The sequence below is a fragment of the Rattus rattus genome, chromosome 12, assembly GCF_011064425.1.
Source record: "Rattus rattus isolate New Zealand chromosome 12, Rrattus_CSIRO_v1, whole genome shotgun sequence".
Classification (NCBI taxonomy): Eukaryota; Metazoa; Chordata; class Mammalia; order Rodentia; family Muridae; genus Rattus; species Rattus rattus.
This window is the reverse complement of record NC_046165.1, coordinates 72,252,277-72,274,815: the sequence shown is the minus strand read 5'-3', so window position 1 is coordinate 72,274,815 and position 22,539 is coordinate 72,252,277. Positions and strand designations below refer to the sequence as shown.

Genomic DNA, 22,539 nt, shown 5'->3' with positions numbered 1-22,539 from the left:
CTTAGGAACTTCTGCTTAACTTCCAAAGTGCTGAAGGCATTAACCTGGACTCATACACCCAGCCTCCTGCTTCTCTTCTTGCTTGGCATCTGTCTGCTGGAGACTTATTGTCATGGCTCATTCTGTGACCTATATGGAAACACCTGTTAGAGTGTCGTGATCAGAGCCCAGGCCGACATTTGGTGCTTTGGGGACAGAGAAGGAGGCAGGTGGATGATCAGAGTGAATGGAACAAAACTGCCATTCTCAGTTTTGATTAACAGCATCAGTCTCTAAAGGGTGAGCTACTCCCACATGGAACTGCTCGGAGAAACCTAGAATGTTGAGGGTGGGGAGAGACATATTTCTGGTGTACAATGCTTTCCTGCTACTCAGGCAGTGACATATTATGTATATAGTTAGGAATAAATTCTTGGGATTCTTTGTCCCATTGACATGTGACGACTGGATAACCGGTCATGTGGATGGTTGTGTACAAGCAGTTTGCCATCCGCTCTCCACTTTCTAAAACACACCGCACTCCGTCTGTTAGATGCATGCTTCTTCTGCAAAATTTCACGCCATTCTTACACTGCACTCGTTCACCATAACAGGCTTTTGACAGCTCTCCGTAAGACATTTCTACAATGTAGCGCTCTGGGTAGCAGCGCCCCTTATCGTGAATCTGCTTGGCCCTGAGTTCAGCGTTGCAGTAATCAAAATCATTCAAAGGTCGTTCGCCAACAGTGATCATTTCTATGATTCTTTCTCTGGTAGGTGGTTTGGTAGGCCCTGTACTCGCAATTTCCCTAAAGAATTCACGTAGTCCTGGCTCTAGATCATATTCCTTTTCATCCCAGTAGTTCCCCTGCAGCTTCAGTGGCAGCAACAACAGCAATGGCAAAGGCCATGTGCACTTGATGACCAGAGACTTCATTTTTTTTTATTATTAATTTTTTCTGCCTGCAGAAACAAAAGTTGCATGAGAATTGAGACATTCTATTTGGAGGAAATGTTTCTATTTCCACACACAGACCACGTGTACTAACTCTCACCGTTTGGCACTCTGAGTATGGAGCCCATTGAAAAATTGTTAGACTTGAGATTTCAGAATCCATTTGAAGATCTCCCTAATGTTGACTCTAAAATAAGTGTGTTAGTACTGAGTAGCAGATAAAGGAGGGGAATCTGAAAGAGAGAGACAGAACTAGGGGAGGGGAGTGGGAAGAAGTGAAGAGAGGTGGGAGGAAGTAGAGGTGGAACGGAAATCGGTAAAAGGGTGGGAGAGGGTTGTAGAGCAGGCTGGCCACACCCACAATGAGAGAGGACAGACCACACCCACAATGAGAGAGGACAGACCACACCCACAATGAGAGAGGACAGACCACACCCACAATGAGAGAAGAGAGTGGCCCCCTGGAGGATCTTCTCCTGCTCTGGTTGTCCAGAACAAACACATTTCACCCAGTTCCAGAAATTAATAATTTGCCCAGAAATGATCCAGCCTCCCCTTGTTGATCTCGCTCTGATGAGTAGTACTGTCCATCGCAGGCCTTCACTCTCTTCTTTCTCACATTTGGCCACAAATGTCTTGAAGAAGAGGCCAGGGAAGGCCAGCAGCGGCACAGTAGACATACACTGAGCTGGCTCCTTTGCTGGCTATTTCTGCTTTGATGCCGCCTGCTCTGCCTGTCTTAAGCCCCGTCTCCATGTTTCGCCATATCACACCACTCTTCTCCAAAGTCGTTCATGTACCGTCTACTGTTTTCTTGGTGCTTTCTCCTGCTCCTGAGGTAAACGTTGAGATCTTTCTCTCAGTGGAAAGCAATGATGTTCTCTCTACTTGGAGTGCACGTCAGGGACAGCATTTGCCTATGGTCTCCTACGTCATTTGTACCCTTGGTTATCTATTCTTTAGAGAAAGGGTGTTTGGATTGCTGAACTTAGAACTCAACACCAGAGGTATTCATCTTCACTGAGAAGAAATCGTTCTGAGTTAGGAAGAGAGAGTGGATCTGAGCAGCTCGTAAGTACATTGTTGAAGTGAATTTAAGTCTTAAAACAGTAACCCAGAGAGTAGCGTAAGAAGTTGTACACTTCTTACCATAAGCTACAACGAAGATGTATATTGCTAACATCAGAGCGGTCAAAGAGTAGAGGTTCTATTTACCTTTTTACTATTAGCAGCTTCTCACTCTGGAATGGCAGCTGTTAGCAACCAAGAAACTCTAGCCCATGTGAAAGAAGGTAAGAAGACAGAAAAGGGGGTTGGGGATTTAGCTCAGTGGTAGAGCGCTTGCCTAGCAAGCGCAAGGCCCTGGGTTTGGTCCCCAGCTCCGGAAAAAAAAAAGAAAATAAAAGAAAAGAAGACAGGAAAGGCCATCGAAATGTATAGAGAAGGTCAGAAGATGGGGGACATACAGTGGGAATGGAGAGACTAGGAAAGCTGAACTCTGAGGTACAGAGGGAGGAAGAAAAGTCCTATTTCCAACTGGTGGTGTTGAATGGTCGGTCCTTCCATGGGAACTTGTTCATATACCCTCCCCCACATAATTTGTCATACCTCCATCAATATCACACTGTGACAGCCAGAGAGCTGAACTCAAAACTCTGCAGGGGGAAACACAGAGCCTCTGCAGCCCTTTGGGCTAGAGTGAGCAAAGTCAACACACACATGATCAATGGAGTCCAGTCCCGTTTACCTAGTGGGAACTCAGCAACAAAATGGCCTTCCACAAATATATCGCATTACAATTTCTATAAGTTGCAAACCTGGGAGTGTCTAGTTAACAGGGAGAGAAATCCTTATCGAGTTATCTTAAACACCAGAGAGACTGTAGTGACTCGAAGAAGAGGGATGTCCCGGGGCACAGGAAAAGGAAGTTAAAACTCTTCACCAGACTCTTACCACCGCCTCCTCTCCACTTCTTTGTAGACCAAATGTGCTCCTCTGTGGGTGCTCTGTGGAATGCCAGGGCCAGGCACTGTCACTTTTGTACCCTCTTCTAGGGTCCCAGTGTTCCCACTGTGCAGCCCTCCCCAACCTTCTTTCATCAAGGAAAATTGCTCTCCTGATTGGCCTTGCCTCCGTCACCTGAGTGAATTGGTGACGTGGGGATTTCTGACTAGTCAGCCATGCCTTTCTTGAGGAAACAAAAGCAAGACTGTGGGGGAAAACCCTAGCAGAACTTTAACTGTTGACAAAAGAGCTGCTCGAACTGAGCAGCAAACCAGTGAGGACCATGGGCATTTGTGTGGGTGGAGAAATCAGACTGAACTCTGTCAACCTCCTAGTCTTTAATTATTATTACATTTTAATTGTGTATGCCGGGAGGTATGGGTGCATGTGATCCATGGTGACAGGTCAAGGTCAGAGGATGACTTGTGGGAGTTGGCCTCTCTCTTTCCAACATGTAGATTCCCGGAACTGAAGTAAGGTCCTCAGGCTTGGCAAAGAGCATCCTGACCCACTGAGCCCTCTTACCAGCCCTATCTCCCTCACCTCACCATCTTATTCAGTGAACATGTAGATTATGTAAGAGGAAAGAAGGAGATCTTAGTAAAGTGTTATTCATGAATGAATTATTTCTTGCTAATTTCTTTAAGATTTATTTGTTTTATCTTATATTTGTGTGTACACTGTCACTGTCTTCAGACAGTGGGCATCGGATCCCATTACAGATGGTTGTGAGCCACCATGTGGTTGCTGGGAATTGAACTCAGGACCTCTGGAAGAGCAGTCAGTGCTCTTAACCTCTGAGCCATCTCTCCTGTCCCCTTGCTAATTTCATAATCTTGGTTTCACAGCTATAAATTTTGTAACTCAAAAAAGACTTTAAGACTACAATCCACTTTTAAGATCCCACGCACTCTTGGTTACATTTCTTGAGGCAATTCCAGGTTGTAATCGCACCAAATGGATTTTTTCACAAATATTTTGAGGCAATGATTTTTTGTCTTAGACATTCACCTCATAGCCTAAGTGAGGACCACCCCGAATGAAGAAAATCTGAAGAAACTGAATCCAGAGTGGCTAGTAAATGTTGTTACTCAATTCTTCCTCTAAGGTGCATGCTTAAGTGCTCAAGCTTATGAGACAGGCAGAATAAACTTACAAGAAGCTAAAAAATTCTCATTAATTGAAAGTCAACTTTCCAAATTCAAAGGCAGAGTATTTTCATATCTCACTTTGGAACAATGAAGCCACTCCAGCACAAAGACGGCAGAATCTCTTCCCATGTGTCATGCTTTCTGCAAATTAGTTTCCACTAGTGCTTCGTCTGGCTATTTAAAGTCTAAGGGAGGCTCTATAAAGTCTTTAGAAGGTTGTGCTGTGTAGAAAAAGGCTCCATTTTTCCTGCGACTCATTGTGGTCCCAGGCACAGCGGACTTCTTACTCAACCCTAGCTATGTTTTGCTTTGTATTTTATTTCCCCTCTGAAGTCAGAGATGGAATAAAGATGAAAAACATAATGTGTGAGGTTAAAATTCTGACGAATTTGGGTTTTGGTTAAATACGGGGTAGATGAAGACAAAATGCTATAGATCTTCACACCTCACACAACACACACATATACATCCCATACAGACACAGATATACTTACATAAACTGCGCACCTGCATGCACGCACACACACACTAATGCACACACACACACACACACACAAGATGCCATATGAATGCCTCTACTTACATAGCTTAGCAAGTAATTTTCAAAGATAAAAATTGTTTTTTTGAGAACAAAACGAAATCTTTTTCATAATTTTTTTAAAGTTTTTTTTATTTATTCATTTATTCTATATAAGTACACTGTAGCTGTCTTCAGACACACCAGAAGAGGGCATCGGATCTCCTTACAGATGGTTGCGAGCCACCATGTGGTTGCTGGGAATTGAACTCAGGACCTCTGGGAGAGCAGTCGGTGCTCTTAACCGATGAGCCATCTCTCCAGCCCCTTTTTCATAATTTGAGGTAAGAAATACCCTTCCTACATAAGACTTATGGTAGACGGTGTTCCACATTCAAGGAGGAATCATACCTCTCTGGATACATAACATCACATCGAAAGTAAAGGGCAAAACCAACAAATATTCTGACAGCCAATGCATAGCAAGAGGGAAACTCAAGAGCAGCATAAGCTTGCAACCGTGCATACTGCGTATTACTTACTTCTTAATTAGAGAAAAGGCAGACACTATATGTGTGTATATATGTATATGTGTTTGTGTGTATATATGTGTCACTTGTGTGTGCATGTGTGCATATAGGTATGTTTATCTGTGTGCCCATGCATGCATGTTTATATGTTTAAGTATGTGTGGTGTGTGTGTGTGTGTGTGTGTGTGTGTGTGTGTAACTTGAAAATAAAAATACAACTAATAAGATAAAGGAGACAAGTTTTGTCTACATAAAAACAGCATGAGAGATACTTATGGTTATGAAAATGTTCTATTTCAGAAGTGTTTAGCTCGTTCTTGTGTCCAGGTTTGATAATGTCCTAAATACTAAGAGTATTTGGGTGCAGGAAAAACAGTGTCCAAAGCCGGGGGATGGAGGCTTGAGAGACTGACCAGCAGTGAAGAATTCATGCTTAGGCAGAATACTATTAACTGACTAGGTGTAACGAGCTACCAGTCCACAAGTGGATATTAAATGTTGTAGCTAAATGAAAGAAATCAGTCTAAGGAGTCTACAACTGGATAATCGCATCTTCAATCATGAACCAATCAAAGATATTCTCACAGAAGAGACTGTGATTGACAGGCTGTGGACGGGCTGGACCGGGGTGACTCGATGAAATGCACATCTGCTTGCTGTGTGCTGCTGCAGTGTGGACACAAAACGTCTGTGCATCAGAACTCAGCAAAATGAGCCTGAGCACCCATGAAGCTTACAAGGAATCCTTAGAGTCAAGGCCACAGCACGATGCAGAGGAACGCCTACAGCGACTTGATAGCTATGTGGATGACCTCATAGGCGAGGGTGTAGGTAGAGTCATAAGAAGTCACTAGGTTTGACTGAAAGGAGCCCTAGAAGCTAAAACTGAAACCACAGAAAGTTTTAAATAAGTCTTAGAGTATAGACCTCACTCTGATTTTAAATATCCATGAGTGCCCAATGATACAAACAAATTCTTTAATAAATAAATGACCAGTTATGATTCCTTCAAGTAAATAAAATATAGTTTTGCCTATGCTGGGGTGCTTCCTTCTAAATGTACATACCGAAACAGTCACAGAAATTAAGAGCCAACTTAATAGTGGAGGGAAACGACACTGCGTCAGTCAGAAAATTGCGCACAGGTGTTCTTTAACTATTCCCATATTAACCTTGTCCAATTCTTCTCTATTATTATTATTTTACCACTGTTTTTATTTTTGTTTTCTTGCCCAGATTATACAGTCACTCAAACCCACAATATTTCTTTCCTTCTTTGAACCTAATATGTCTATACTATAAGATTAATGTGCAAACATTACTCCTCTTCACATATTCACTGTAAAATCTTTATTTTTCATGATCCTTCTATTAGTTTCTATGACTACTGTAACAGATTTCCACAAATGTGTTGCCTTAAAACAACATACAACATACACTGGGCCAGGTGGTGGTGGTGGCACATTCCTTTAATGCCAGCACTTGGGAGGCAGAGGGAGGCAAATCTCTGACTTGGAAGCCAACCATGTCTACAGAGTGAGCTCCAGGATAGCCAGGGCTACAGAGAAACTTTGTCTTAAAAACAAACAAACAAAAAAACACATTGAGGGGTTGGGGATTTAGCTCAGTGGTTAGAGCGCTTGCCTAGGAAGCACAAGGCCCTGGGTTCGATCCCCAGCTCTGAAAAAAAGAACCAAAAAAAAAAAAAAAAAAAAAAAAAACCACATTGATTTTTTTCCACAGTTCTGGAGGACCAGAGTCTAGGATCAATGTTACTGGGGCAAGTCAGATGGTTCGGAGGGGAGAAAAAGAGAGTGGTTCTCTGAGTAGGTAACGGCAGTAGAAGCATGGTCACCTCATAGGGTGTGCACTATCAACAATGGACAGAGAAAGAGAAACCGAGGGCCTGGTTTGCATGTTGTGCAGACATCACCCAGAGTGGAAGGCTGCAGCATTACAACCCCTTTCAGGGACAGCCCTGCAGACACCAGCAAAGAAAAGTCTTCACAGTGGATCAGTACTTCAGGCAGCCCACATGGTCACACGTTCTGTCTGGAAGGAGAAATGTCTAGATGTGGAACTGTTCACTGACTCACCTGGGCGATGGCCTCTGTGCATGCCTGTGGAAATGATCTCGATTACACTGATCAACGAGGGAAAAGCCATCTTAACTGCTGGCACCACTGGGTAGAGAATCCTGAGTAGTCAAGGAGGGGAAAGCAAGTTGAGCTCTAAAAGGTGTACAATTATCGCTCTCTGTTTCCTGCTCCTGGGGGCTGCTCCAAGCTTTAGACACCTCCACTCATCTAACTTGGGTTAAAAATAAAACCTTTCCCCCTCAGCGGCTTTGGTCAGGACATTTCGTTAACACATCGAGAAAAGGAACTAACACACTTTCAAAGCCAGCATTAGCTCACTTCCGTTACTCTCATTGCCTTCTCTGGTAGCCAAATCTATGCCTCTTGCATTTAGGACCGAAACAACACAAAAAATAGTTATTTCCGGGGCTGACTTGCCCCTTCACTATAAATGAATGGTGAAAAAGAGAAGTTACTCGTATATGAGCTAAATATGAACCAAGAAGGGACCGTTTTGAACGGTGTGCTGATGGAAAACCAACTCTTCTGTTTGGAGAGTGAGTGTACTGTAGTACCAGACCTGCCACATACATGAAAGTGACCCTAGAATGGACTCACCAACACATCCAACCTGTATCTTCAGTTATCCTTCAGGACCCAGGCATTTCCCTACATCACTTTCCTCTCCGTGCCAAGTGCTAATTGAGCTCTGACTGCTTATCAGCTTAACCAAAGTAGCAGTGAACTCAAGCACCGGTTACGCAGCCACTGACAAGAGAGAGCATCCATCTCGAAAGACCCCAAACGTCAAATGTGGTTACGATGATCTATAGTGGTTAACTGCCAGCATCTCCTATTTTCAATAGAATGAGAATTCTGTATCAGTATAAAAATATCAGGAATATCAACACGCCACGAACCACGTGCTGCGAGAGAAGGCATTTAGCAACATAGCACTCATTTGCACGCGTTTATTTCAAATAAGGATGTTTAAAAAGGGAGTTAGTTGTCCTGCGGTGAGGGAAAGACATCAGAGGGCAAACGGGCACATACATTTGCACAACTATGAGTAACATTGCAGTAACAGTCTGTGCTTCACGCACTGTTGACTCTGAGGGCTTACGATTGGTAGAGAAAGCATCGAGATTGAAGATAACCCTGCCTGAAAAGTGTTGTAAACTTGACACCTCCAACACTACTTTCCGTATTTCCCATGGTTTGCCCCCTCCGAGGGAACAGCTCTAGCGTAGCAAGACGTTGCCTGGCTGTGACAAGAGCTTCATTTTCTCTCTGCAGCAGTCCTGAGATAGGAACAGTGGCAGACGAATGCAGGTTGTACAGTGCTGGAACTGTGGACGCTGAGACATCTCCCGGAGGGCAGGCAACCCCCAGCTGGGTGGGAGGCAGGCAGTCTCAGCTGCACACACATGCTCACCCTCCTTGGAAGAGCAGGACTGAGTGCATACCTCACCCTCATTCACTCTCCTTACCTTTGTCCGCTTGGACAACCTCAGCTTTGGGGCAGCTTTATAGCTAAACTAGGAAGGAATTCAGTTTGAGGGAGCGAGAGCGAGAGCGAGAATAGGAGTGTGTGTTCTAGGATCAGTTACAAATCTTAATGAGCTTGTGCTGTAGTGGGCTATTTTGTGTCACTCCTCGGGTTAGTACAGTGTTCACCGGGTACCAGAGCAAAGATGTATGAAGCAGAAGGGTAGAAGTAACAATGACCATGAACCAGTCCTTCCTTAGTCCCAAAGCCTGTGATTTCCAACCTAACAGCCAGTAACTAACCAGCTCATCAGAGAATGGCTTGTCAGCACCGTCAAGATTCTCTTTAATGAGGTTATCCTGTGCTCATGGTACCTGGGGCACTGGTGGCCTGCAAGGACCTTGCACATGGTACACTCCAGTCCTAAGCTATCACAGTATCTTAGGTTAGGTGTTTGTTCGCACTTGCCGCTGGTGGCCTTGGGAATTCCGTGGCTCACATCCATGGAGCCGTGGATAAAGTTATTGTCCAACTGGCAAGACTCATTCACCTCTACATCTGTTCTCCAGACTCTCGGGCTATGTACACAGTCCCTGCCATTCCTCACAGTATTTCTCTTGGGGATGACAAAAGATAGCCTTCTGGATGTTCGGGGTGGGGCAGACATCACGTGCTTGGATATGCCGAGGCTGATGTTTTCATCTGACAGGGTTGAGTTTGTTGATTCCTCAGGAGTCTGTTTTGCAGCAGGTGGCGTCTCTTCCTGGGAAAATTGTTCCCTGGCCCCCTTCGTTTTGCTTTCGGAAGGCTCTACAAGAAGCAGTCCAAGGACAAGCAGCAGCAGAAAGGCTGCCATCTCATAAGCACCGTAGTCTTGTCTGTAGTAAAGATAAAAGGAAGGAGAATACACTCGAGACGCTTTCCTTCTTGCAACGGTAGCTATTCTTAGTAGCGACCTCTAAACATAAGACCCCTACAGGAGCAATTGAAATATGAGATAGCAAGATCACAGTCAGTTGAGGAACCTCGGCGGCAATGTTAAAATCTCCACTTACAATCAATTGATTCTATCTCATTTAACCTTAGTTTACCAATCTGGAGAAAAAAAACAAAACAACAAACAAACAAACAAAAAACATAAAAACCCACGATCTAAGCCTAATGTGCCGGGACCGAGTGTCTATTTTCTGCTCTTGGCTGGAGAGGGTTTACGGTCTCCACGTCGGTCAAAGTCATCTCATGCAAAACAGCTCACTAGTGCTGTCTCTTTCTGCCCACACAGGACCTGGCACCTGGTGCCATGAGAACAAAGCGCAGACAGTGACCTTTCTCTAACTCTCCTCAACTTCCCCACCCATCCATTCGCAGTCGCAAACCTTTCTCTTTACCGGTTCCTTTGGCCAAGTGGGTGCTGCCGAGAAAGATTCCAGCTTCTTTCGGGGCTGGAAGTGAGACGGTGTCTCATACTCAGAGTTTCTGCTATTGGGTCTAACCGAGGAAGGAGGGGCAAGAAAGGGGTAGAGAGACTTGTGTGGGCTTAAGGAGGAATCGAGAGGCCAAGAACACTCAAGGGGAACTGGACAGAGTGTGTGTGTGGTAGTCTGAACCTGGGACCAGGAAGCACCCCGCTTCTTCTTCCTTCTGTGACGTCTTCATCACCATTTCCTTAATCCCAAAGTGTTTTATTGTTTTGCTCTCTGAGAGCACATCTTTCTTTATGTTGCGCTGTGTCTGGTCTTTCCACTGTTCGGTTAGGTGACCGGTATGGCCCACACTGGTGTAAGGCTGACAACTCCCTGATCCCGAAACATCCTTTCTGACTACTGCCAGAAGACACAGCTCCACGCACCGACCTGCACAAACATCACGTCCGATCTGTCAACAGCATAGCATGGTTAACCAGCGTCAAGAACCTTGAGTGCTGCCAGTGCTGGTCATTCTATAGTGCGAGTCCCAGAGACGATGGTTATTTGTGTTGATAAGTCTCTCTCTCTCAGACTCTAGAATGATTTTTCTCCTTCTTTTCCTCTCCCCTTTAAAAGTCTCTCCTATCCACGTGTGTTCTGCATTACCTCCTTCGTAATCGCATCCTGTGCCCCCACCCCATCCTGTAACCCATCACTTGAAAGACACTTCCTTGGACTTCTTGACACTTCTCTCCTTGCCCCTGGGAACAGGAAATCTGCCCCTGAAGACCACAATCCAAACCCTTTCTTGTTCTCATCCCAGCCAGGACTCAGAGATCTTGCTAGACAAAGCTGCCCTGATCAATCAGGGTGACCCTTTCTTGTCTAAACACACCAGAGGCCTCCATTCATCCTTCGTTTCCCTGATTTTATTTTCTATTCATGGCTGTGTGTCTATATATGTCATGTGTCCATGGGTGTCCAAGAGGCCAGAAAAGAATGTCAGATCCCCTGGTGCTAGAGTTACATGAGACCCAAACTCAAGTCCTCTGAAAGAGCACCAAGTGCCCTTCACCTCAGAGCCATCTCTCAGACCCCCATCTCCCCAACTTTGGTGTTTTCTGCCTCTTGAAAGCCCCCAAAGCCAAATCCAGATTGCGCATTTTTCTTTGATCCATCTCACTTATGTCTACTAAACTTCTCATTTCTGTGAATCTCTTATAACTTGCGTTATTAAAATGTTATTTGTACTGTGTGTGTGTGTGTGTGTGTGTGTGTGTGTGTGTGTGTGTGTGTGTGTAATTGTGAATGCAGGAACTCTGAGAGGCAGAAGAGATCATCAGATTCCCTAGACCTAGAGTTAGAGGAGTGTAAGCTGTCTGGCATGGGTGTTGGGAACTGATCTCGTCCTCTGGAAGAGCCTCAGTACATGCCCTTAAGTCCTGAGCCACACTCCAGCCCCTCCCTTGTCTTTAAAGACAGGATCTCACTATTTAAAACAGGATGGCCTAGAACTTGCCAAATTGCCCAAGCTGATCTGAAACTCAACACTGAGCCTCCTGCCTCAGCGTCCTGAACACTAAATGACAGGCGTGTACTATAATACCCGACAGTTGGTGGATAACTGGGAACTCTGTCTACAGGTGTTCCTTGAAACTTGTGTGCCCTAGGCATAGACTTGGGAGATGTTGAACAGAGGAAGAATCTGTAAACAACTTAGTTATTTTTCTGGAACCTCTGCATCCTTTGCCATTGACCCCTTTTGGAGAAATGACATTAGGGAACTAGGAAGGAAATGCGGAAGAACATTGCTGAACTCCCCGTTCTTGAGAAACAGAATTATAGCTACTATGCTTGACTGCAAATTATTAGATGTTCATTACACACACACACACACACACACACACACACACACACACACACACACACCCCAAAGTAAAGATGTCTAAATGTCACAATTTATCTGAATTGGGCTTTGATCTCTATTGAATGAAAATGCCATGAAACGGATTCCTAGATCGATGTCATTTATCTGCAAGAGCGGTTTTTTAAGGAGGACAGAGAAGTTAGAGGGAGGAAAGGGACAGAAAGGGAATAAGGGCAAAGGGAAAGGCAGTGACTCCTAGGGGTGGGGCAAGGAAGCAGCAGCAAGGGCTGCTTTCCCTGCTCCTGACGGAGGCTGCTGTCCCATAACACTCTTCCCACCACACCTGCCCCTGCTCCCTTTCTGTTCAGAGGCTGAGCACTCTGCTCACTTGCGAGCGCTCAAAACTTCCCAGGGCAACAAGGACGGTGGGATTCCAACAGAGATGGGAAAAAAACCCAATATTCATCTGGAGAAGCTGTGCTCTGTGTGGACAAAGCCGTGAGACAGGTTCTGACTTACAAGCCTTGAATTGGGACTTGGGACACTTGCCCTCCTCTCTGGAAACCTTCCTGGTCGGTCATAATTAGTCTTTAAAAAAACAGAATGAGCAGCCCGCAGAGGTGCCCCTCCTCTTTCGATATGAGCTTGAGTTAAGTCCAAATGGCTGGTGCAACAACTGAAGTCTTTCAACTGAGAAGAAAGATCAGGACGGAACACGCTCTTTAACCGTTCGCCCTGCTCTGGCCCACTCACTTTCTGAGTCCTGCTTCCCACGTACAAGACTGAGACTACATCACTCAGAATTAATGACCCCATAGACTGGTCCCCACTTGTCCATAATCTGCATTTCTCATTATTTTTCCAATGTATACCTCTTCTCAAGCAAAGCTGCTTTCTGCACTACTTAAGAGATAAAACTATAGGATAACAGATTTGGGGGAAAGAAACCCACAAAGATTATCATAGTTTTATAGATGGAAAAACTAATTATTAGAAGCATGCTAACAGAAAATTATCAAGACTTGATGAAATCTCCAGGATTAGGAGGCTCTCTCTGTCCTCCTCTCCCCTCCAGCTGTAGGTTATCACATTCGTAGCTGAACGTGGGGTGCCTACACATCGAATTTAACAACGAGACCCAAAAGCCGAGGGAGTTTGCAGTTCGGTTCAAAGACTCTCTGTTTCATTCTGAATTTCAAAGAGGGGAAACATTAGCTCAGAGAGACTCAGTCCTTCCTTCGGACTTTTGTATCTGCATCTCTCCACGGTCTTTATGTGAGCAGTCTTTGACGTTCCTTCCAATCTCCTTTTCCTTTGAGCCCAGGAGGAGCTGGCGAACAGGAGCAGAGGCAGTGTAAGCTGTATAACTATCTTTGGAAAAGTCTTTAAGACCCCAGAAGTGCCCCCCTCCCAATACAGACTCCTGCAATTCCTCTTGGCCGCCACCCTACTGCCATGGACAGCTCAAACGCGGATGAAAGTTGTAGAGAAACTGAGCTGAAGCTCACTGGAAAAGTCTTCCCTGATTCTGTGTCGGATGCTGGGGGTTGGGGGTGGGGGATTAAGACGTGGATGAGCTCAAGCAGATGTGAAATATAGCACCAATCTGCCATGCAAGATGGACCGACTGCTACAATGGTGGCCTGACTGCTATGGGTATGTTAGGGGTAAACCACTGCTTCCTGGTTGGATTTGGGGCTTGCCTGATAGTTTAAACCGTGACTAATAAGGTCTTAGACCCCGGAGGGGAACCTAATCTGGCTTCTTAGCAAAATTGACACAGCATTAAACCACGCTCTAAATATCTGTGTTTATACCCACAGACAAAGGTTATCTCAGCCTTAAATAAAGGCTTTGTTCAGTTCTTGTGGTGAAGATCAGTAAATGAAAATACCTATGGCTGCCCAAGAGGCTGAGAATAAAGAATGGCTGTCCATTCGTAGGCAAGAGGTTTACATATGCTCACACAACACTGTGGAGGAAGCGAGTGAGAGCCATCAATCAGGTAGGAAGAGGGACTGCAAAAATGGCATCTCCTACATATGACTTGTCTGTGACAATCACAAACTTACAGCAGCTGGGCATCCTGGTGCTGAGTCTATAGAAGTCAGGCCCTCCCAACAGTCAGCTATGGAGGGAACAAGGACTCATGGGCCTTACCACTTATCGCTAACCTCGGCAGCCCACAGGCTCAGGCTCTGATGGTTAGTTCTAAAATCAGGGTGACACGGATGGCCCTGATTAAACTTTGTGGGACACAGAAAAATAGGCTCTGAGTGGAGAAAGAAAAGAACACATGAAGCGATGTGTGGAAATGTAGGGGGTAAGAGATGTAGAAGCAGAGAGAGCTTGGTGTGTTTGATGGAAACAATGTATATGTGTATGAGTTTCTCAATAAATTGTAAAAAAAAAATATATTAAAGGAGAAAACCCATAAGAGGTAACCCCAATCGCTTTTCCTTTAAAATAACTGGACGGAGGGCTGGAGAGATGGCTCAGAGGTTAAGAGCCCTGTGGCTCTTGCAGAGAGCAAGGTTCAGGTCCCAGAACTTACAGCTTCTCACAAACACCCGTAAATCCAGTTTCAGGGACCTAGATGCCCCTTCTCAACCTCCATGGGCACTACATAAATGTCACACATACACAAAAATAAAACAAATAAATCAATTCAAGGGGAAGAGGAAACAGAGTTGCACTCCCAGGCCAAAAAAAAAAAAAACAAAAACAAAAACAAAAACAAAAAAAAAAACCAAACTATTAATTGATAGCTGAAGGAAGAGGAAAATTCATTTTTCTTTAATGGAGTGACAGGGGGTATAGCAGTCATACTTCGGGGCAGATCTCGTGCTCAGGAGTAGCTGGCCAACACAAATGGGATGCCATGGCTTGGTTTGGTTTGGTTTTTAAGAGAACGAAAGAACAGGAAGTCGATAATTTTAAATGTATTTTTAATTAAAACAGAATTGTGTCACTTTTCTCCTTCTTCCCTCTCCTCCGGCCCCTTCCACGTCCTCTCCCTTTAACCCCTCCCATGTTTGCCACTTCTCAAATTGATATCTCTCCTTTTGTTGTTACATATTTGCATATTATTATTACATATTTGCATAGGCTGACCACTTTGTAAGAGATAACCAATTAAGTGGCTTCGAGGGAGGTCAGAAGGAAATAGGGCCAAAGGGAATGACTAGGATCAAAACAGTGTATGAGTTGGGCATGTGTCCTAGGCTTTTAATCCCAGTCCTTAAGAGTCAGAGGTGGGCAGATCGCTGTGAGTTCAAGGCCAACCTGGTTTACATAGTGAGTTCTAGGACAGCCAGAGCTACAAAGTAAGTTCCTCTCATAAACAAAAATATATAAGATTATTGAAGAATACATAAAGTCATAATTCAAAAAACTCCATGCTATATAATCCTTCATTCACAAAATCAACATTTAAACAGTATGATCTGTTTCTCTGCTGGTAACGTTCATGTGACCCGGCCAGTTCCAATCCTGCCCTATCATACTGGATCTTTGAGACAAAAATATTTTACACGAAGGGGATTTTTGCTATCATCTTGGCGTTTCAGAATATTGACTTAATGTTGTTCATCTAGACTAATTACTGGGTTTTGTTTGTTTGGTGCTTGGTTGGTGGCCCCTTGAGTGTCCCACCTAAGTGACTCTTACTCTCTAACTGTAGTCTGATCTCAGATTCCTATTAATTCCATCAAATGACTCAGAGGCAAGGCACAAAAACTTAAAACACGTGTGGAGACTGTGATTTAATTCAGCAAAGTTGTCTTTATTGATACGGGACCGATGATTATGTCTCAGCTACAACAGAAGGACTAGTCACCTACCCCTTCCATTCACAGCGTCACACCATATCCACAGTTCAGGTTAACCAGAGCAGCTCAGGGAACGGATGAGAAGATCTCACTCAGTCCTGGTGGCAAGTCATTCGACATATCCCTGGAAATTAACTGGCCCTAAGTCGTCACAAGTCACAAGAACAAACCCCTCTGTGGGAGAAATTTGGTACCTGCAGGCAGGGTATTTGGAGCCACCAGTGAGCTGACAAACTGTCATCCTGAATTTTGTGTCACTCTGGAAGCAGAAAATTTCAGAGTAGTTTGGGCAAGTCATCTTCTTGGAGGAGGTGCAGATCCTGTTGATCTTCTGAGGCCTCTCATGGATGAAGACGTGCACCTTTCTGCACGTGTAGTCAGGCTCCCTGATGACTCTCTGTAGAATCATGTAGTTGCAGTACCTCAGAGGAACAGCACTCTGAGGGTAGTCCACATGCAAATGTTCCATAGACGTCAGCACAACATCCTCAGTTAGCTCATTTTCCCAGAAGAGAAGCAGCAAGAAAACGATCACCATTAGGATCATCAGGGGCAAGATTCCCTTCACATCCCTGGCTTCAACTCCTGGTAAGTAAAGGACACAGAAAGGGGCATAGTGTAGTAAGAATCCTCCAGCTTTAACCCAGGACTGCGCCCCAGCCCTCCAGGAAAAATCATCCCTTCCTGCTAATTTAAATCACACTGGCCATGGAAGACCACACTGCAAGTGCCTCCCACCTAGGAAACCCTTATTCCTACTACTGACTGGCTTCCTTTCCACCCAGTTCCACACACGGCCCTCAGGACTGTCTTCTGCAGTCTGTCCCTTCCCTCTCTCTCTGCGTGGGCTCTGCTTCCCTTTCTGCTCGCTCCCCTCACCTGCCCTTTTCGCTCTTGCTTTCACAGGCAACATGCCCCTTTGGTCATGTATGTGAGGAAATCCTTTTTGTCTCGCTCTTCCTAGACAAGGTCTGATAAGGAGCCGTTGACTGTGGGGAGGGCAGAGGAGGAAAGAGTAGAAAGGGAGGGACCCAAAGAACAGTGTGCTTGGTTGCCTTGGGGGAGGAAGGGACTTCAGTGTCCAAGGAAGACATTGGTAAGACAGGTCGGTCCTGCATCGGCTCTCATTACATACTCGTGGACTCTTTGGTAACATTTAATAGTGATGCCAGCATTTGGCATCCTTTGACTGATTTGGAAACATTTAATGCCACCCCCAGTATTGTTCATTGTCTACGTTTTTAATCAGTTCCTCCCCCACAAGTCTGTGAACAAGCTATTTTTCCTACTCCATTAACAGATATGTAAGTTGGGGAAAGGTCATGGTAGAGACATGGAGTAATAAGAACAAGAGTGTACCTCTCAGTGCCAAATGCCTGTATCAGCATGGCCTACTCCTACATGGAATCTTGGGTTGGGTAAAAACAACTCTCCTGACTTAGCATTCATCCAGCTAAAGCCCCGGACTCCTGAAGAGTGTGGTAATAGTTCCCAGACTCTGCCAAGTCTTTGAGACACAAGATGTTAGACAAGCAAAACAGAAAACACTCATTGGTTTCCACGTGGAGAATTAGTGGATGAGAACTTAATAAAATGTGGGGTTCCAGACACCGGGGCAATAGGAGAAACTGTCTCCATCCATCTTAGAAAATCTGGGGGTTGGGGATTTAGCTCAGTGGTAGAGCGCTTGCCTAGGAAGCACAAGGCCCTGGGTTGGTCCCCAGCTCGAAAAAAAAAGAACAAAAAAAAAAAAAAAAAAAGAAAATCTGGTGAACTGACGCAGGGACAGAAACCATCACTTGATTTAATCTTGCTCGGACATAGGCCTTCGTCTCAAGGAATAAACATAAGTGTATAAGTATGCACATATATGAATGCCTAAGTGTGGGCACATATGGGTGTCAGAATGTCTGTGTGTGTGTGTGTGTGTGTGTGTGTGTGTGTGAGACTGTAAGTATGTGGGGTTGAGTGTTTATATGTGTGAAAATGTGTATGTGGGAGAATGTGTATGAATGTGGGGTATTGTATTTATATGTGAGAATGTGTGGATATGTGTGTGTGACTGTAAATGTATGTGATATGTGTGTGTGTGTATGTATTTTGTGAGACTGTGATGTGTGTGTGTGTGTGTGTGTGTGTTAGTGTGCGGAGTAAATGTTTAAGTGTGTGTGAGAGAGAGAGAGAATGTGTGTGTGAGAGAGAGAGAGAGAGAGAGAGAGAGAGAGAGAGAGAGAGAGTGAGAGAGAGAGAGAGAGGGAGAGGGAGTGTGGCAGCCAGGCAGAGACAGAGAGAGATGTTTCTAGGGGTGGGGAAAGTATGTGTTTGTTGGGGTCAGACCCAGAGACCAAGAGAGCACCATATGTGCTTGCTTGGCCACTGAGCTATGCTCAGTCTGTGGTATTGTTTTTAGGAAGACAAGTGTGGTGGCTTGGATGAAAATGGCCCCTGTATGGGGTTGGGGATTTAGCTCAGTGGTAGAGCACTTGCCTAGCAAGCGCAAGGCCCTGAGTTCAGTCCCCAGCTCCGGAAAAAAAAAAAAAAAAAAAAAAAAGAAAGAAAGAAAGAAAAGAAAAAAGAAAAGAAAAAAATGGCCCCTGTAGACTTTGAGTGTGTTGCCCCCAGTTGGGTGGAACTGCTTGGGAAGGATTAGAAGGTGGGTCACTCGAAGTGGGCTTTGAGCTTTCCAAAGCCCATGCCATTCCCAGCTCCTTCTCTCTCTGCCTCTGCCTCTTTCACCTCTGCCTTGTGCTTGTAGACCAGGACGTGAACTCCTAACCACAGCTCCAGCACCATTCCTGCCCGCCTGACAGACTGCTGCCATTCTCCCCACCATGATGGTCATTAACTCTAATCCCCTGAAACTGCAAGCCCATGTACACTCTGGTAAGTTTCCTTGGTCATGGCGCCTTAGCTACAGAAAAGTAACTAAGGCAGTGAACATGATGGGATCCATTAGCCTTTCTCTCTTTTTGAAGATATTTATGTAGAACATTTACATCCTTGCTCTCTTGGCGCTCACATCTGGTAGATACAGATCAACAATGAAAAAATAAACACAGTCGATGGAAGGTGTTTTAGAAGATGGGAGCTGTGCGGTTTTACATAGGACAGCCAGAGTAGACCTGGAAAATCCGTAGGTATCCCTTTCTGTCTAATAAATTTCCATGTTGTTTAAGATTCTGCCAGGTCTCAGGCTGGAAAGATGTCTCAATGGTTAAGGGCATCTGGGATGGAGATGACGCCAGAAGGACCAAGCGCCGGTCCCTCTCTTTTTAAAGATGGCACCGTCTGAACAACTCACATAAAACTGAAATGCACGACTACCCACACGAAAGACTGGGAAGCTGTGCCGGGAAGGTGGCCGCACCAGCTCTCAGCCACTGCAGTCAGTAGCCCCTCTCCCAAGCAATAGCTCCCAGCTGGTAAAAAATCACCTTCACGTCTAGAATGGTACTCATCCACGGCAAGATGAAAGCCAGCCAGCCATGCTCACTGCACTGGTCTGCCAGCTGCATCTAGATCACCGTCTTGGTCCAGAGCTCACACGGCAGGAATAAGACAGCTCATCGCCAGCTCCGTCCCCGGATGCCTGGAGGGTCTTTTAAAATGGCCACGGCTGGAGGAAGCGAGTTTCCGGTTGATAACTGGCCACCTGGTACTGTAAAGGATTCGACTGGCTCCCCCGCCACAAACTGCACATCCTGAGAAGAGAGTGGTGCTTTCCTCTCTAGCCCGGTGTCCACGGCTTCTAAGATCACAGCATGTTTATGGGGTGGGCAAATGGGCAAAAGATGTCATGCGCTGTCCCTTTAGTGGTGCCAGCTACCTAGGTTAGAACCAGGAAGTCAGGTCGCTACTTCCCAGGGTTGCCGCGTCTCTTATCTTAAACACAGGGTTGGTAGGAAAAACTATAAGGCCGAGCTACTGAGCTCTATTTAAATGCTGATCTCAGAGGATGACTGGCTACACCCTGATGGAGTGTCAAGCTGCTCTCTGCCTCCTATCCTTTCCCGGAAACCAGCAATAAGGAAGCGGAGAGTTAGCCTAAGGTACCAGACCCAAAAGCGGGGGTCTGATTTAAAAGTGGAGAAGTGTTCCTGCGAAACAGCTTAGGGCATGGAGTCAAAGGGACCGCATAGAACAAAACGATAGGAATCGGAGGAAAGGCATGAGGCACCCCTTTTGGGTTGACGATGACGGTGGTGGTGGTAGCGGTGATTATATGTATTTAGTTATTTTATTTGGAGTGTGCATACAGCAGCGAGCCTGTCGAAGTCAGAGACGGCTTTAGAGAGTTGCTTCTCTCCTTGCACCACGTGGATCTCAGGAATTGAACTCCGGGGTTGCCAGCCCTAGCGTCTTTTCCCACCGAGCCATCTAAGTAACCCTAGGAGGTCAGAGGTCAACGTGGAGAAATCGTTTCTCTCCATAACCACGGGAGATCCCGGAACTGAACATCAAGTCCTCAGGCTTGACCGCAAGAACTTCTCCCACTGGGGTAGCCCAGGGGCCAAAGTAGACACAACTATTTTAGAGGTTCGTTATCTTTGACAGCCACACGGGCTGCGAACTGCTTCCTTTACCAGCTCCTGGGCTCTATTCAAACTCCCCACCTACTTACTGTTTCATTTTCCCCTTTATTCAACTAAATGAGCAGATGTGGGACCCACACACACCCAAGGGCAAGCTACTCCTGACCTTGGCCAGGTGGTGCTCTGAACTGGAGGCAGTCAACCCGGGTTCTACAGTTAGAGCCCCAGGCTAGGCACACAAGCTCCTTCTGTGGGAGGCTGCGTCTTACTGTCCTTGATATCCTTAATGACTGCAGCAGGCTGAGAGCCCAAGAAAGACCAGATGAGGAGAAACTGCCCGAAGCCTGCCCTTCTAAGGCCGGGAAGGCAGTGTTTTCTGTTTTTGACTTCAAGAACACTTTGATCACTTCATACCTGGCTTTTCCTCCTCTGCACCAGCTGCCCGGGGGGTTCACCCGAAGCCTTCCAAATGCACAGAGTGGAAGGAACATGAAGACAACCTTCCCTCCAGTACCCCCAGGGTCTTCTTCCCCTCTGTGCACTCCCAGGGTCGGCTTTCTTTTCTGGACCAGTTCCATCCTCTAAAAATTAGATCAAATTCCTTGGGAAAGAGGGACTAGAATAATCATCATGGCTTTAGAAAAATCTAAACTTCTTTTTAAATAAACAAATCAAGACCTCTCCCTGCTCACCAGCACCCCACTAGCGTCACTTGGGCATCATTAAAACTGGTTCCTGTCCCACTAACCGATGCTAGCACCCTGAGCTCCGTAAAAGCTAACCGTACAAGGGCATCATGTGGACAACTGATCCAAAGAGACCTCACTTTTAAATATGAAATGGAAAGATTACAAAATGCATTATTTTTAATTTGTAAGAGTTTTTGTTTTTGTTTGTTTGCTTTGTTTGTTTGTTTTGTTTCTTACTTTTTAGACAGGTATCACTCTACAGCCCTGGCTTGCCTGGAAATCAATATGTTGACCACATGTTGACCACGATGGCCTCAAACTCACAAAGATCTACATGCCTCTTCATTCTAAATGCTGGGATTAAAGAGGTGTTACCACCACATCAGACTCTGTGTGTGTGTGTAAGGGGGGGGGGGAGGCTATGTGCAACTAAGCGCAGATGCCCAGAGAGATGTTAGATGCCCTGGAGATGGAATCACAGGCAGCAGCCGTGAGCCACCTATCATGGGTTCTAAGAACTGAACTCAGGCCTTCTGAAAGAAAAGCAAGTTCTGTTAACGTCTAAGTCATCTCTCCAGCGCACTTTGTAATTGTCGGTCCTTATTTATTTATTATTTAGTGTGTGAGAGGGTAGTGCCTGTGCCACAGTGGCCGTGGAGAGGTCAGAGGACGACTTCCCAGGAGGACACTGAAGTCATCAGGCATAGCTTTGGTAGCTTTACTCGATGAGCCATCCCGAAGGCTGGCTTTGCAGGATTCCTTTGATGGAGCCGTACAGCACTGTATGCTCATCAGATTAGAAAGGTAAATAAATGGAAAGAGGGGAAACATGATTTCCCACCACGAGAGGCCTGCAGTTTATCATCGTGCCTCTGCGTCCCTTGCTTTATTTGCTGGCTACACCTTAGGAGATTTTGGCAATAGCTGTTCACTCTGTGCTCCCTCTCTAGCCGTGTAATACAATCAGCCCTAAGAGGTAACTCAAAAGCATGCTCACACACACACACACAAGCACACATACAAGCACAGGCACACACACATGTACACACAAGTATACGTACACACAAGCACAGGCATACACACACACAAGCACACATACAAGCACAGGCACACATATATGCACACATGTGCACACACACACACGCATGAATGCACACATGTGCACATACGCATACACGCATGAATGCACACACACATGTTTCTTCCTGTTCCACTTCTACTTGCAGCACATGGAGAATGAGCAGAAAGTAGCAGACGCTTAGACAAGGACTCCTTCACAACCTTTCATGGAAGACTCAGGACAGCACCCTCTTTGCCCACAAAGATCCAGTTGATTTAGCACCTGGAACAGACGTGGCCCAGCCATTTCTGTGGTCACAGAAGGGACGGACACAAAGAGAAACTAAGTTGGACTGAGGGTTGGACCCAGAAGTAACTCAAGTAGGAAAAGCAAAGAACAGTGGAGGAGGGAGGCTTTCTGGAAGGTGGTAGGGTTGGATACAACTTCCCACG

At 45.5% G+C, this 22,539-nt stretch overlaps 3 protein-coding genes across 3 annotated transcripts in view; all 3 read right to left on the bottom strand.

The window, feature by feature from the left end:
- Nucleotides 1–367: 367 nt before the first annotated feature.
- On the bottom strand, nt 368–916 carry Rnase9 (ribonuclease A family member 9 (inactive)). The gene has a single exon (XM_032917565.1). The coding sequence runs from the start codon at nt 914–916 to the stop codon at nt 368–370; it is 549 nt and encodes a 182-aa protein (XP_032773456.1).
- A 7,255-nt stretch (nt 917–8,171) lies between these two features.
- On the bottom strand, nt 8,172–10,135 carry Rnase11 (ribonuclease A family member 11 (inactive)). Its single transcript, XM_032918408.1, has 2 exons — nt 10,092–10,135; nt 8,172–9,581 (listed from the first exon to the last, which is right to left on the bottom strand). The coding sequence occupies exon 2, from the start codon at nt 9,557–9,559 to the stop codon at nt 8,987–8,989; it is 573 nt and encodes a 190-aa protein (XP_032774299.1). The 5' UTR covers nt 9,560–9,581; nt 10,092–10,135; the 3' UTR covers nt 8,172–8,986.
- Nucleotides 10,136–15,901: 5,766 nt separating this feature from the next.
- Rnase12 (ribonuclease A family member 12 (inactive)) overlaps nt 15,902–22,539 on the bottom strand; it is a 10,237-nt gene continuing 3,599 nt past the window's right edge. The window contains exon 2 of the mRNA XM_032917868.1: nt 15,902–16,391. Within this exon, the coding sequence (XP_032773759.1) occupies nt 15,916–16,353 (438 nt within the window). The 5' untranslated portion in view covers nt 16,354–16,391 and the 3' untranslated portion in view covers nt 15,902–15,915. The remainder of the gene's footprint in view (nt 16,392–22,539) is intronic.

What these genes read in the sequence shown, in the direction of transcription:
- Rnase9 (XM_032917565.1), bottom strand. Translation starts at nt 916, where the DNA reads ATGAAGTCTCTGGTCATCAAGTGCACATGGCCTTTGCCATTGCTGTTG.
- Rnase11 (XM_032918408.1), bottom strand. Translation starts at nt 9,559, where the DNA reads ATGGCAGCCTTTCTGCTGCTGCTTGTCCTTGGACTGCTTCTTGTAGAG.